General features: G+C 44.2%; 2 protein-coding genes across 3 annotated transcripts in view; both read left to right on the top strand.

The window, feature by feature from the left end:
• The window catches only part of LOC147706908 (mechanosensitive cation channel TMEM63A-like), a 926114-nt gene that overhangs the window by 196459 nt on the left and 715767 nt on the right, over nt 1-13888 (top strand). The window lies entirely within an intron of this gene.
• LOC147706910 (mechanosensitive cation channel TMEM63A-like) overlaps nt 1-13888 on the top strand; it is a 403911-nt gene that overhangs the window by 196412 nt on the left and 193611 nt on the right. For both annotated transcript variants that reach the window (XR_015296601.1, XM_086926170.1), the window contains exons 7-8: nt 7855-7906; nt 9423-9531. Coding sequence is in view for 1 of the 2 variants with exons in the window: in XM_086926170.1 (XP_086782296.1) it covers nt 7855-7906; nt 9423-9531 (161 nt within the window). In the remaining variant the exon portion in view is untranslated. The remainder of the gene's footprint in view (nt 1-7854; nt 7907-9422; nt 9532-13888) is intronic.

Raw genomic sequence — 13888 nt, 5'->3', positions numbered from 1 at the left:
CAACTTTCACACTCTATAACTCTTGGCCAACCCAAGAGGGCCATCTCATGGTTCCGGGATGCTAAAAATATTGATGTCGGTCCCCTCTGTGAATCAGCTTTGCTATCTCTTCCAAGGCTCGACCCGAACCTAGATGTTGACGAACTCACCTCTCAAAGCCTCACAGTTCTTGCAGCTGAAATTAATAAAGTCGCTCCACTCAAAAGCAAAAGGTTAAGGCCCACTCCCTCAGCACCTTGGTTCAACAAATCCCTTTATGAGGAAAGGAAGCAGCTAAGATCCCTGGAGAAACAATGGAGGCAAGTGCCCTCCTCCGACAATTTGGCCAAGCTTCGCTCAGCAAGATCCAAGTACCACAAGCACATCTTCCTTGGGAAAGCGACACACTTCAAAACCCTCCTTGACTCCGCCAACAATAGACCCCAAAAACTATTTGATCTCATCAAAATGCCTAACTGCTCTCCCCCAACCTCCAAGGTGGATGATTCTACAAAGAGAGCAGCGGATTTTGCTATTTTCTTTGACGAAAAAGTGAAATCACTTGTGGATCAGGTCGCTCATCCTACCCCTCCAGAGGAGCGCAAATCCTTAGCCATTTGGCAGAGCTTTGACCCTATATCTGAAGATGCCCTTCTCAAGTGCATACGAGAAACGAAGCCATCCAACCATTCTCTTGACCCTATCCCCAGTGCCATTGCCATTGACTTCTATACCCATTCCCTCTCCTATTGGACCACTCTGATCAACCTCTCCCTCTGGCAAGGCTCCCTTCCTGCCTCCTTCAAAACTGGGCAGGTCACCCCTCTTCTGAAAAAACCCACTGCTGATGCGAATGACCTCAACAACTTCCGCCCCATCACTAACCTTCCCTTTCTGGCGAAGATCACAGAAAGATGTGTAGCAAAACAACTCTCCTGTCATATCAAGGACAATGACCTTCTAGACCACTGTCAGTCCGGCTTCATCCAAAACTGCAGCACTGAAACAGCCCTACTGCAAGTGGTTGATGACGCGTTGAGGATACTCGATTCAGGGGGGTCCTGTCTGCTAATTCTCCTTGACCTTTCCGCAGCCTTTGACACTGTCAATCACAATACCCTCCTCAATATTCTTCAACAGAGAATGGGCATGGAGGGCACTGTGCTTAAATGGTTTGCATCCTTCCTTTCTGGCAGATCCCAAATGATCAAAATAGCGAACAGTCTTTCACCTCCTGTGGCGGTAGGTCAAGGTGTTCCCCAAGGCTCGATACTTGCTCCCACACTGTTCAATCTCTATTTCGAACCACTGGGAAATCTCCTACGTAAATCCGGGATTCACTATCATCTTTATGCTGACGACACTCAACTCTACCTCAAGATTGCCTCTACTCACGATCTTTCCATCCTAAGCTCCACTCTCGACTCCATTCAAAACTGGATGTCAACTCATCAACTGATTCTGAATCCCTCCAAAACTGAATTCCTCCTCTTCTCCTCCTCACTCTCTCCTCCCCCGGTTCAATCATGGATGGATCAGATGAATCTACTAAACAATAAACCCATCATTGTCGACAGCGCCAAATCCCTTGGTGTAATACTAGACAAAAAACTTAATCTAATTCCCCACATCAATTCCATTGCAAAATCAGCTCGATACCAACTGCGCCTTCTTTGGGGAATCCGTCGCTTCTTCGCGGAGCGGGACCTTATAACCCTGGTGCAAGCACTGGTCCTCTCCAGACTCGACTACTGCAATTCTCTTCTTACTGGCCTCCCCAAATCCCACTTATCCCCACTTAAGTCTGTTTTCCACTCAGCAACTCGTTTCATTTATGGGGCCAAAAGAAGCGATCACATCACACCGATGTTATCTACCCTCCGCTGGCTTCCCTTTGAGGCTAGAGCTATCTACAAGACCGCTTGTATCACCCACAAAGCCCTGCACTCCTCTTCTCCTCGCTACCTGGCGAATAAACTGAAACTCTCTGGAGGTTCTAGACCTTCACGCAATGTGGAGAATCTACTGCTTGAACCTCCCACTTTCAAGAAGGAAAGAACGATGGCCCAATCCTTTTCAGGCAACGCAGTGAGAATCTGGAACTCATTCCCGCCTCAGCTCCGGACCACCGCCTCCTCCCAGGCCTTTAAAAGGGACCTCAAAGCTCTCCTCCTCCAGAGACACCTCCAAAAGTAACTCTCTTTTGTCTGAAGGAAGATCTCCCACTACTGATAATTTCTACTTCTCATGTCCATGGAAGTGCCTTCCCAGTGTGTTCTTGCGGTTAGAGTGTTTGCCTTTTATTGCAGTATTATCCATGTACTTGTGTTTGGTACCCTCTTGCAACTTGCACTCACCACTTTGCCCCTGTAACACACGGTTTGCTTCCTCTCACAGGTTTTTTACCTTTGATACTTGCACAAGTGCCACTTTTGCCTACGTAATCGTTTGTTCTTGTGCTTGAGTGTGTAACATATATTGCAGTATTATACCACAAATTATACTCTATTTTCTCTTGTAGCCTGCACACTTGTCACTTTTTCCTCCTGTGCACTTTTTACTACCTCATGTATTTTTGGTAGCCCACATTTTTACTACCTCATGTATTTTGTTTGCTCACAAGTGTCACAATTACCTTGTCTACCTCATGTATTTTTGGTTTCTCACAATTTTTACTACCTCATGTATTCTTGGTTGCTCACAATTATCACTTTACCGTATGTAACGTAACGTATGCCTCTGCAATCTGTTGCTCGTGTAATGTTCTCAGTTTGTATCTTTTCTGTTCCTATTGTGAAGCGCTCTGACACCTTCGGGTAAAGTCCGCGCTATATAAAATTGCATAAATAAATAAATAAATAAATAAATAAATAAATAAATAAATAAAATGACCTGCGGGGTGAGGCAATTTGTTTTCCCGGTGACACACTGCCATCTAGCGGGTATTGCTGCTCATGACAGCCTGTACTATCCAATGACTCCGAGGATCTGGAAGTGTGGAATGAATGCATTCGAGTTTAACTATTTGTAATGCAGAGCCATAAACGTGTGTGTATATATAGAATTGTATAGATGGGTAACAGTAAATTACGGGGAGTTTTTTTAAGCAAAGGATTTTGAGTGACATCTAATAGACCTTGTTGTCCATGATGTGTCCCTGAGAACTCTGAGGTGAAAAACACCCCCTTAATTCACTTTTTACCCATCTCTAAATGTATGTTATGCATGACCCACAAATTCGTCTGCCTCTGCTTCAGCTGCTTCTCGAGGCAGAGGAGTCATGGGAGAGACATACATAACTTGGCCTCCTATACCTGACCAAAATGTTAAAAAAAATACCATACCTACCATCCTTAACCAACACCCGGCACCTTCGCTACCTTCCTTCCCCCTCACCAGCTGTGCTTTGTGTCACAAGAGACCAGCAGAGTGTGGTAAACTACTTCTCTATTATTCCTCACTGTACTGCCCTGTAGGCATGTTCATGACGTCATAGAGTGCCTGAGTGCCTCTCTGTGTCTAGAGTGTCAGTCGGTCATCTCAGGCTGAGCTGCTAGGAGCTTGCTCCTGGTGGGGCTACGCTTGGATCATCTTTCTTCTCCTCCTCTCATATCCTGGAACCAAGTTACAATACAGGATTACTTTACTATACAGCTGGACTCTGTATCCTCCTTTGGCACACAGAGCTGCGCTGACCGCCTCTCGGAGAGCCCTGTCACCTGGCCTCAAAGGCTTTTATGATGAAGCAACATTGGGTAACCGGGTTTGTTATCAACTGCTACAATGTCATAGCAGTGAGTGTCGGATTTAGAATCTGGTGCAAACGATAAAGGCTTCCTCTGGAATCCATGCGTAACAGTTCAGTAATTGACTGCAATGATGTAGCAACAGATTCTGTTACCCTGTTGCTACGCCATAAAGAAATGTTTGGCTGCTCTGTGTGGGCTTCTGAGAGTGACAGAGCAGTGCTGGAGGGGAGGGGAAGGAAGTCTGAGTGGAGGGTGGGTGGCAGGAGGCCAGGTTCTACCCTTGTGATAGGGAGGAGAGGCCGTGCTATGTATGGCTCCCCCACTACTTCTCCGCTCTCGCTCAGCAGTTGAAAGCAGGGGCTGATGCTTTGGCTGGGCCATACATAACATAAAAGTATAGATGGGTAAAGAGTGAGCACCTGGGATGTTGTTCACTTCCAGATTCCGAGAGACATCATAGACCACCTAGTTCCTCTCTCCTCTATTTGATGTCACTCAGAACCCCTTCGTGAAAATTATCCCCTTTGTTCACCGTTACCCTTCTATAATTCTGTATCCCCACAGCCTTCTCCCAACTTTATTTTCCCAGTCTCCTCACCTTGTTCACACTCCTTTGCGGACACCCGCCCCAACTTGGATTGAACTTTTGTGTCTTTTTAATTTATTACCTAGCATAATTCGTTCACTGTAAGAGCCAAGAGTAGCCTGCCAGTGGCTTCTTCCCATTTTGATATGCACAGAAGTTATTCTTTAAGCAAGACCGGTGAAAAGGGTGTTCACCTGTGTGATTGCAAGTGTTTTCTGTAATAGAAACGTGATATCCACAACATCACGTTAAGGTTCTTGCCCAGGGGGCCCAAAGAAAAGCATTATAGTTGACCTATTGACCTGGCAAAATGTTATATCTACAGTATTTTTATTTATTTATTTATACGATTTTATATAGCGCGGACTTTACCCGAAGGTGTCAGAGCGCGTCACAATAGGAACAGCAATGATATATGAGGAGAAAAATTACAAGTGAACAAATTACAAAAGCAAACGTTGAGTTACATGAATCAAAAGTGACAATAGTGAGCAACCAAAATACATGAGGTAGCAATCGGTACATTACAGGAGGAAAAAGTGATATGTGTGCAGGTTACAAAAGCATACAAAGTACAAGTAGAGGTATAATACTGCAATAAATGGCAGACACTCCAGCACAAGAACAAACGTTACGTAGGCAATGGTGGCACTTGTGCAAGTATCTAAAGCAAACAAAAGTGAGAGGTAGCATACAGTGTGATACAAGAGAAAAGTGACGTGTGCAAGTTACAAAAGGGTACCATACACAGGTACAAGGATAATACTGCAATAAATGGTAAACACTCAAACTGCCAGAACACACTGGGAAGGCACTTCAATAGTCAAGGACAATAGAATTTTCAATAATGGGAGGTCTTCCTTCAGGTGATAGAGAGGGCGTGAATTAGATTTGGAGGTGCCTTTGGAGGAGGAGAACTTTGAGGTCCCTTTTGAAGGCCTGGGAGGAGGAGGTGGTCCGGAGCTGAGGCGGAAGTGAGTTCCAGATTCTCACTGCGCTGCCTGAAAAGGATTGGGCCATCGATCTTTCCTTCTTGAAAGTGGGGGGTTCAAGCAGTAGATTTTCCGCATTACGAGATGGTCTAGAGCCTCCAGACAGTTTCAGTTTATTCGACAGGTAGAGAGGAGAAGAGGAGTGCAAGGCTTTGTGGGTGATACAGGCAGTCTTGTAGATAGCTCTAGCCTCGATTGGAAGCCAGCCAAGGGTGGATAACAATGGTGTGATGTGGTCACTTCTTTTTTCCCCACAAATGAAACGGGCTGCAGAGTGGAGGACAGATTTGAGGGGGGACAGGTGGGATTTGGGGAGGCCAGTAAGAAGAGAATTGCAGTAGTCCAGTCTGGAGAGGACCAGCGTTTGCACCAGTGTTTTAAGGTCTTGTGCAGGAAAAAATTGACGAATTCCCCAAAGAAGGCGCAGTTGCTATCGTGCAGATTTTGCAATGGAGTTGATGTGGGGGATTAGATTGAGTTTGTTGTCGAGTATGACACCAAGGGATTTTGCGCTGTCGACAATGATAGGTTTATTGTTCAGCAGATTCATCTGATCCATCCATGATTGAACCGTATTGACCGTATTGAACCGTATTGACGTATTGACTACCACAACCATGTGCAATTTAATGGAAGAGCGTGATTTATATATCCTTTGCATTACTGAAATATGGCATCACCATGATTTTTTTCAGATATGTTAAAGGAATTAATTCCCCCGTAAGTGTTCTGTGTTATTTGCCCTCCACCTTGAGAGATACGTTGGAGGTTTGGCTTTTACTTATGAGAATCACATGAAATGCACTAAAGAGTACGTTAGATGTCGTTCGGCCTTGGAGACCATGACAGTGTGAATTCAAACGCACAATTTGATTTTAGGTTTTGTCTCAGACAGTACATGTGCTGTCGGCAAATTCTTTTGTAGACAAAATAAAAGCTTATATTGGGCTTAGATCACGTCCATTACTTACCACTACCATGTCCCTTTCATTTCCTTGCATCGCGTCCTGCTTCCTCCTGAGAATTCAGGTGTTGGTCCCTGCCATGAAGCATGGACCAAGTACTGCTTCCTGTCTGTGGGCAATGTCCTTCCACTGGCTGCACACTCCTGCTAGTACTTTTACTATGTCCCCCTTCCCTGTTGCTTGTCCCTCACCTTACTCCTGCTCTGTGGTGTTCCTGCTCCTTGCACCTTCCCTCGCACGTCCCTTATATTGCTAGTCTCCTAGCTGCCTTACTTGACTAAGATGTTGGAGAGGCCAGTTTTTCATCAGCAATCGGTCTCATGCCTCACTAGTCTTTCCAAGTCTTTCTAGCTTTTTTTGTTTGCTTTGACATAAATTAGTTTCCTAAACTGTTATTGTGCATTGAGTAGAAACATTTGTTTACATAGGGAAAATACAACATTTTTCTACTCTTTGAAATTTCCAGTGAATCAAGAAAAGCTAAGGCCCTCCACTGCTATGAAGGAAGTGTTTCGCCAGCGATCTACTAGTGAGAGCACTTCATCAGGAGCAAGCAGGATAAGCACCGAGTTCATAGCAGGCATCTACTAGTTTGCAATACGAGACAAATAAGTGTGTTAATTAAACCAGACACTGCCAGTCCTTCAAATAATTACAAAGGGTGGGGAGAAGTTACTCTGCTGTAGCCTTCTTCAGGATTAAACCTCACCTTTTGCTTAGTGGTATTTTCCTTTAATGCTCAGAATTGCTTGCGTATCATGCTAATGGGAAGTGTACCACTGCTGGTGTTGACCCTAACTCGCTGGCAGAGACCAGCCCTCGATGCACAGTTGCAAACTTTTGCAAGTCACACATCTGGGTTTGATGACATGACTGCCAGGTTTTGCTGGAGAGTCCTCTGAAGCCCTTCCCGTTACAAGCTCTGCGGATACAGATTTAGTTACTTCATCACTAGGATTTAAGTTGTGGAAATGCACATGCATCATGTAGTGAAGGAGTGACACTTTCTTTACCTGTAACTATTAATTAGATGTATGTAATCATTGTAATTACATGTTCTTGTACCGTGCTTCATAATGCACTTCCTTTGTTTCAAAAAATTGTAAATAATAGTTGTTGTTATCACCCACATTAATGATGCTCTGAAGGATAGAAGGGTGAGTTGTCTTTGCCCAGTTTACCGCAGATGTTGCCAGTTAGCGTATACATCATGGAGCCAACTTGCCGGCTTAGGCAGTTTACCACTCAGCCTTCCATACCTTAATTGAACCACATATAGTAACCACGCTTGCCTTAGGTCTCCTGTGTTCAATAGCTGAGGTTAAGCATGGGGGATGGAACAGAGGTGGAAAGTTGGGAGCATGGTAACAGGATTAGTACTTTTTATTCCTATTATACCTTTTATCATGGCATTAAAAGCAAAATTGTGACTTCTTCCTTGGATTCCTGCCTGGACAGGGGACTGTTTCACAGAGGGATAAGTGATAATCTGCATCTACCAAATGGCTTAGGGGTCTGTTGTTGTACAAAATTTCAAATCAAAAAGCCTCCTTTAATAACGTGTTTTGACTATTACATTTTAGATAATGATGCCTACAGCTTTGGAAGAACAACTATAGGAAATTTAAGTAAAGAGTAAGTCCTTGCTGGCTCTTTTATACAAATAATACGGTATTGCAATAATGGTGCAAAGCGTCATGTGTTTGTGTGTTGCTGTTGCACATCTTATTCATACTTCTGCTTTAACTATACACTTGATTCTCAGTTTTGCTATTTACTGACCAATTCTACTTTGCCTCAGATGCTATTTCTTTGAGCTTGCTTGCTTTTGACTGTGTTGCTTGATTATTGCCTTTGATCCCGCCTCTTTATGATGCTGGTCTTCCTGTTGAGTTCTTTGAGCTTGCTTGCTTTTGACCCTGTCACTTGAGTACTGGCTTTGGTCCTGCCTCTTGTTGTTGCTGGGCTTCCTGTAGAGTTCTTTGAGCTTGCTTGCTTTTGACCCTGTCACTTGAGTACTGGCTTTGGTGCTTCCTCTTGTTGTTGCTGGGCTCCCTGTTGAGTTCTTTGAGCTTGCTTGCTTATGACCCTGTCACTTGAGTACTGGCTTTGGTCCTGCCTCTTGTTGTTGCTGGGCTTCCTGTAGAGTTCTTTGAGCTTGCTTGCTTTTGACCCTGTCACTTGAGTACTGGCTTTGGTGCTTCCTCTTGTTGTTGCTGGGCTCCCTGTTGAGTTCTTTGAGCTTGCTTGCTTATGACCCTGTCACTTGAGTACTGGCTTTGGTCCTGCCTCTTGTTGTTGCTGGGCTTCCTGTAGAGTTCTTTGAGCTTGCTTGCTTTTGACCCTGTCACTTGAGTACTGGCTTTGGTGCTTCCTCTTGTTGTTGCTGGGCTTCCTTTTCAGTTTGTCTATTTTCCATCCCCTTAAGTTTTATTTCTTGATATATGTAGCCAGATTTTGGAACTATCTCTTGGCGCTGACACAACCAGCTCAGTGTGACCCTGACTCATTATTCTTGACTAAGCTGAGCGCCTCCTGAAGCATGTTGAACCAGGAGCAAAATTGTCTTTGTGGACCACTAAATAGTTATAAGAATTATATCATTTGCCCAAAGTACAACCAGGCAAACCACTGAATGTAAAGAAAAGTTTCAGTAACAAATTTCCACCTAACAGCTGGTAATAGCTGGGGTGGTTTTATGTAAGTTTGAAAAAATCCCTTTATTACAGGGTTTTTCATTAATTTTCAGCTATAAAAATCTACCAGGGATCCCTATTTTTGCTGTTAAGTGAACAACCACGTTATAAGAAGACATAGGGCCTGTCTTTTTATTGCCCTGTTAAGTGTCTCACTGATGCACTTTCTGCTTCTAGTACTGTCAGATGTCATATAATCATTTTTATCTCGTTTTCTTTTCTCACTTTTCTACTGCTCTGTGGTTGCTGTAGTTTAATACATTCTTACCTGATGTTTGCTTAAATGTTATTTTTATTTGATTGCACTGTCAAAAAATATGAAGATTTTGATTTGATTTTTCTCAGATTTTCATAAATATATCGAGATTTTAAAGAATGGTTTGATTTTCTCAGATTTTAAAAATAAGTTTGTGAACTGAAACTGATTGAAAAAACCTTTTTTTCTCTTTTTACAGAAGCAACTTCCTTTGGCTGCACACTGTCATGGCCGTAGTCTACCTGCTTGTGACAGTGCTTTTTATGAGGCATCATACGTCCGCCATTAAGTACAAAGATGAAAATACTGTACGTTTAAGAGTAGGACAATACGAACTGTGATAAATATTGTGTAATAATTCTTAGGCATAAGTACTGTCACAAATTCTACCCAATGATCAACTTCTGTTGCTAGAACTCCTGAACCCTCAAGAGGCTTGCTTGTGCATTGCTGTTCTGCTTCTCAAAGATTTCCAGAACTTTATGGAAGAGTTTCTTTTTATATATAGGGACACCGTGTTGTTAACCCTTTTGGTGCTGATGACGGCTCCCAGCCGTCATGAGTCACGGTGGGCGTGTGCTGATGACGGCTGGGAGCCGCCATGACAACGCCCGCGATCGGAATGTCCAGCACCGGTGCGGAATTCCAGCCGCGGCCAAGGTGTTAATATTTTAGGGAGAGATACAACAGTCTTTAAGTGAGCGGTGACCAATCTCCCACAAAAATCAAAAAATCTCACCCACAAAAGTGGATTGGTTTCTGTGATGAATCACTGATTCTGCCTTGGTAGGCTGGCAGAAAGAGCAAGACATTCCTTAGGGAAAGTTCGTGTGATGTTGACATACCCAGCAACTAGACATACCAATAAAATACAAATAAGACATCAAAGTGTTTAAATGTCCTGCAGTCGTAACTAAGTTACTTAAAAAGATAATGTAATATACCAACAAAGTGAAGAAAAGGGATAAAGGGCTTAACAAGTATAGTTGCAGTTGACTGTTGGTAAAAACAGCTGTGCGCAACGTAATCAAATAGCCCGGTTGTCAACATGGCCGCAGAGAGCCAACTGTGCAATTATTTTGGGCAGTGAAAGGAAGCAACAAGAACCCAGGAGATCATTCAGGCGAAAAATAACTTTAGAACAGAAGATGCTGTTAAAAGGAATCCCCAGTGCTGAGTTCTCAGTTGCAAGATGTTTTCCACAACACCAGTTCAGGTCCACAGAGTAATGTCTAGCACAATCAGTTCCACTAGCTGTCTGTCTGAGCAACTGCTTCCTCTGTCCACAGGATCCGTTGAACTCTGCAACCACCAAAGGGACATCCCACTGGGGCGAGTAGGAGTAATGTCCAGTTGTAACTGGTACACTGGTTTTCAACAGTTTGCTTTAGTGCTGGTCCTTCTGCGCTCTCCAGATGCAGAAGGGAATTTCCACAAGGGCAAGCAGGGTTTTTTGAAAGGGCCCTCACCCCCTGTAGCTCTGTGGGATTAGCACAGGACTGGAGCAGCGAGACCTGGACAAAATGAATGGGCATATGGAGTTGAACAAAGAGCGACAGACATTTTCCATCTGTACACCCAGGATCTGTGACAACATGAGTTAAAGACTCACCTGTTGAAGAACAGTCCATCACAATGCACAAACCACCTGCTTCTCCCACCATTCGTTGACTTTAGGCTACTTGGACTATATACAGCACTACGCTAACTTTTGACTAGGTATGCGCTACAGAAGTACGACATACATTGACAAATACAGTTAAGTCATAGTAGTCAATGCCTCTCTTCTGTGTCTGGCATGAGGAGTAAACACGATGGGTTTAGGCCCAGATCTCTGTACTGGGGTGAATGTTTGACATTTTTCTGCATTTTGTCCATCAATTGTTCTTTTTGCATTTCTCACCCCGAGTGGGGTTGGTATGCCCAGACGTGGGTCCAGTGCTCTCTATGCCACTGGATTCAAGCTAGCCTGGCTGATGAGGGGTGATACCTTGAAACCGGTCCCAGGATGCTTGTTTCTGGTACAGGGAGGACCTGGCCTTGCACTTCAGGCTGGACTGTTCCCATGGGGCGCAGGGTCAAGACTGATCTGCATATGACTGGGTTTAAATTGGGATTTATTTATTTATTTATTTGAAAGTCTTATATAGCGCGGACAAAATCTTTGCAGATATCAGAGCGCTTTACACAGAAGGGGTACATGAGGGAGCATAGTCAAACAGATAAATCAGGATCATGTAAATCAATAATACAGGTAATACAAATAAACAACTGGGTCAAACATGTAGTACAGATCGGTGCAGAGTCTTTAAAAGAGTCCGAAGTAATGGTTCAGGTGTATTTTGCCATGAGGATAGCTTTTACTTCTTTCTTAAAGAGTGTAGTGGAAGAGATGAGCCTAGTTTCGGGAGGGAGTGAGTTCCAGATCCTGGGTGCCATTCCTGAGAAGGAGCGTTTATAGGTTTTTTCCTTCCGGAATCTACTAGGTTTCAGCAAAAGATTGTTTGTGCCTCTAGTGTTTCTAGCACCGCCAGAGATTGTCAGCTTCTGAGCGAGGTAGCCGGGAGAATTCAGGTATACCGCCTTGTGTGTCATGCAGGCGATTTTCACATGTATTCAGGCTTCAAAAGGCAGCCAGTTCAGGGATTTCAAGTCAGGAGAAATATGAGAGTGCTTTTTTGACCCAGTGATCAGTCTCGCTGCAGGGTTTAGAGAAGCTCTTAGGGGTGCAGTAGTAGTTAGGGGGAGTCCGCAGAGGGCGACGCTGCCATATTCAATTCGAGGGATGACTAGTGCTTGTACTGCGGTTTGGAAGTCTTTGGCTGGGAGGAAAGGTTTAAGTTTCCTCAGGGTATTGTTTTGGAAGTTTGCTCCCTTTGTTGCCTTGCTGATATGTTGCTGCATGTTGAGATTGGTGTCGAGGGTTATGCCTAAAGATTTTGCGGAGTCCACGATGGTGGGTTGGACATTGAGTGCTGTTAGGTGTTTAAGCCAAATTTGAGTGGAAGAGATCTTCGCTGGAGGTGAGATCAAAAGGAACTCTGTTTTCAGAGCGTTGAGTTTGAGATGGTTATCGGCCAGCCAGGATTGGGTGCTTCTGATCGTTGAGTTTAGGAGCAAAATGTCTTTGGGGGATTGTAATTTGAGATAAAGTTGGGTGTCATCGGCGTACATGTGAAAGTGTACATTGGATGCCTGTAGCAAGGTGGTGAGAGGTTCCTTAACTAGGTTGAACAGAGTTGGGGATAGGGAGGATCCTTGGGGGACGCCCAGCGTTACAGGTATTGGCGAGGACAACAGGTTGTTGCTCTTAAATTTCTGCGACCTGTTGTGTAGAAAGGAAGTGAACCACTTGAGAACAGTTCCAGATAAACCCATTCTTGTGTTTAGTAGTTCGAGTAAATTCTCATGTTTAACGGTGTCGAATGCTGAAGAGAGATCAAGAAGGATGAGGAGGCAGGTGTCGTTTTGGTCTAGCATTTGAAGTGCGTCGTCAATTATGTGAGTCATAGCAATTTCTGTACTGTGTCCTGCTCGGAAGCCTGATTGATGAGGGTTGAGGAGATCAAACTGTTCAATGTGTTTAGTCAATTGTAATTGTGCCCATTTTTCCAGAAGTTTGGCGAGAGTGGGGATATTAGTAATGGGACGGTAATTGTTCAGATCAGAGGGGTCAGCTGTAGGTTTCTTTAGTATAGGTGTGACTTGTCCAACTTTGAGGGAGTCAGGTATGGTTCCTTGTTGAAGTGAGCTGTTGATAATTTTAGTCCAGAGTGGGAGAAGCAAAGGGGTAAAGTCTTTTACAGCGTTGGCAGGAAGGGGGTCTGTGAGGTGATTGGATGGTTTCAGAGTGCTGAGCAGTTTGCCAATTTCTTCTTCAGAGTAGGTGCCAAAGGTTGACCATGTAGCATTGTTTTTTGGTTCAGTGGGTGCTATGCAGTGGGGTTTGGAGTAGAGGCTTGCGTCAATGAGGAGATCGCTCTTTATGTTGTCAGTTTTTTGGATAAAGAAAGCGGAGAAGTCTTCACAGGAGGGAGCTTCGCGCGCTGTGCTGAGTGGTTGGGGTTGTTCCTTGGATTGTGTTCTGATTAGCTCAAACAGTTTTCTCGGACGGTTTTTTGCTTGGTCGAGCTGGAGGCTGAAGAAGTCTAGTTTTGAGCGTTTTATTTTCCTGAAATAGGCGTTTCTCTTTTTCTTCAGCGTTTTTAGGTGCATTGCAGAGGGAACTGATCTCCAGGTGCATTCCGCCATTCGCATGTCTCGTCTATCCTCATTAAGACTTCCGTTGTACCATGGATTGGAGATTTTAGTAGAGACTCTTTTTAGCTGCATAGGTGCAGCCTCATTGATTATTGAGGTCATAACGTTGAGGTAGTGGTCAGTCAGGGATTGAACGTCCTTAGCGCCGGTCGGTGGGAGTAGGAGATTGCAGCTGTTAGGAGGCAGAGAGCTTGGGTTGAGTTTTTTCAGGTCTCTTTTCCAGACTTTGGACTTGGAGGATTGAACTGGGTTAGATTTCACTTTTTCATTGATGAAGAATGTGACAATATGATGATCTGACCACTCACAGGGTTGGATGGACTCGAGTTGGATAGAGTCCTCTTTGGAGATGATAAGGTCGAGGATAGAGCCTTTCTCGTGGGTCGGGTTGTTGCATATTTGGGT

The sequence above is a fragment of the Lissotriton vulgaris genome, chromosome 6 (genome assembly GCF_964263255.1).
Source record: "Lissotriton vulgaris chromosome 6, aLisVul1.2, whole genome shotgun sequence".
Lineage (NCBI taxonomy): Eukaryota > Metazoa > Chordata > Amphibia > Caudata > Salamandridae > Lissotriton > Lissotriton vulgaris.
The sequence above is the reverse complement of the archived record's forward strand: the minus strand, read 5'-3'. Positions and strand labels throughout refer to the sequence as shown.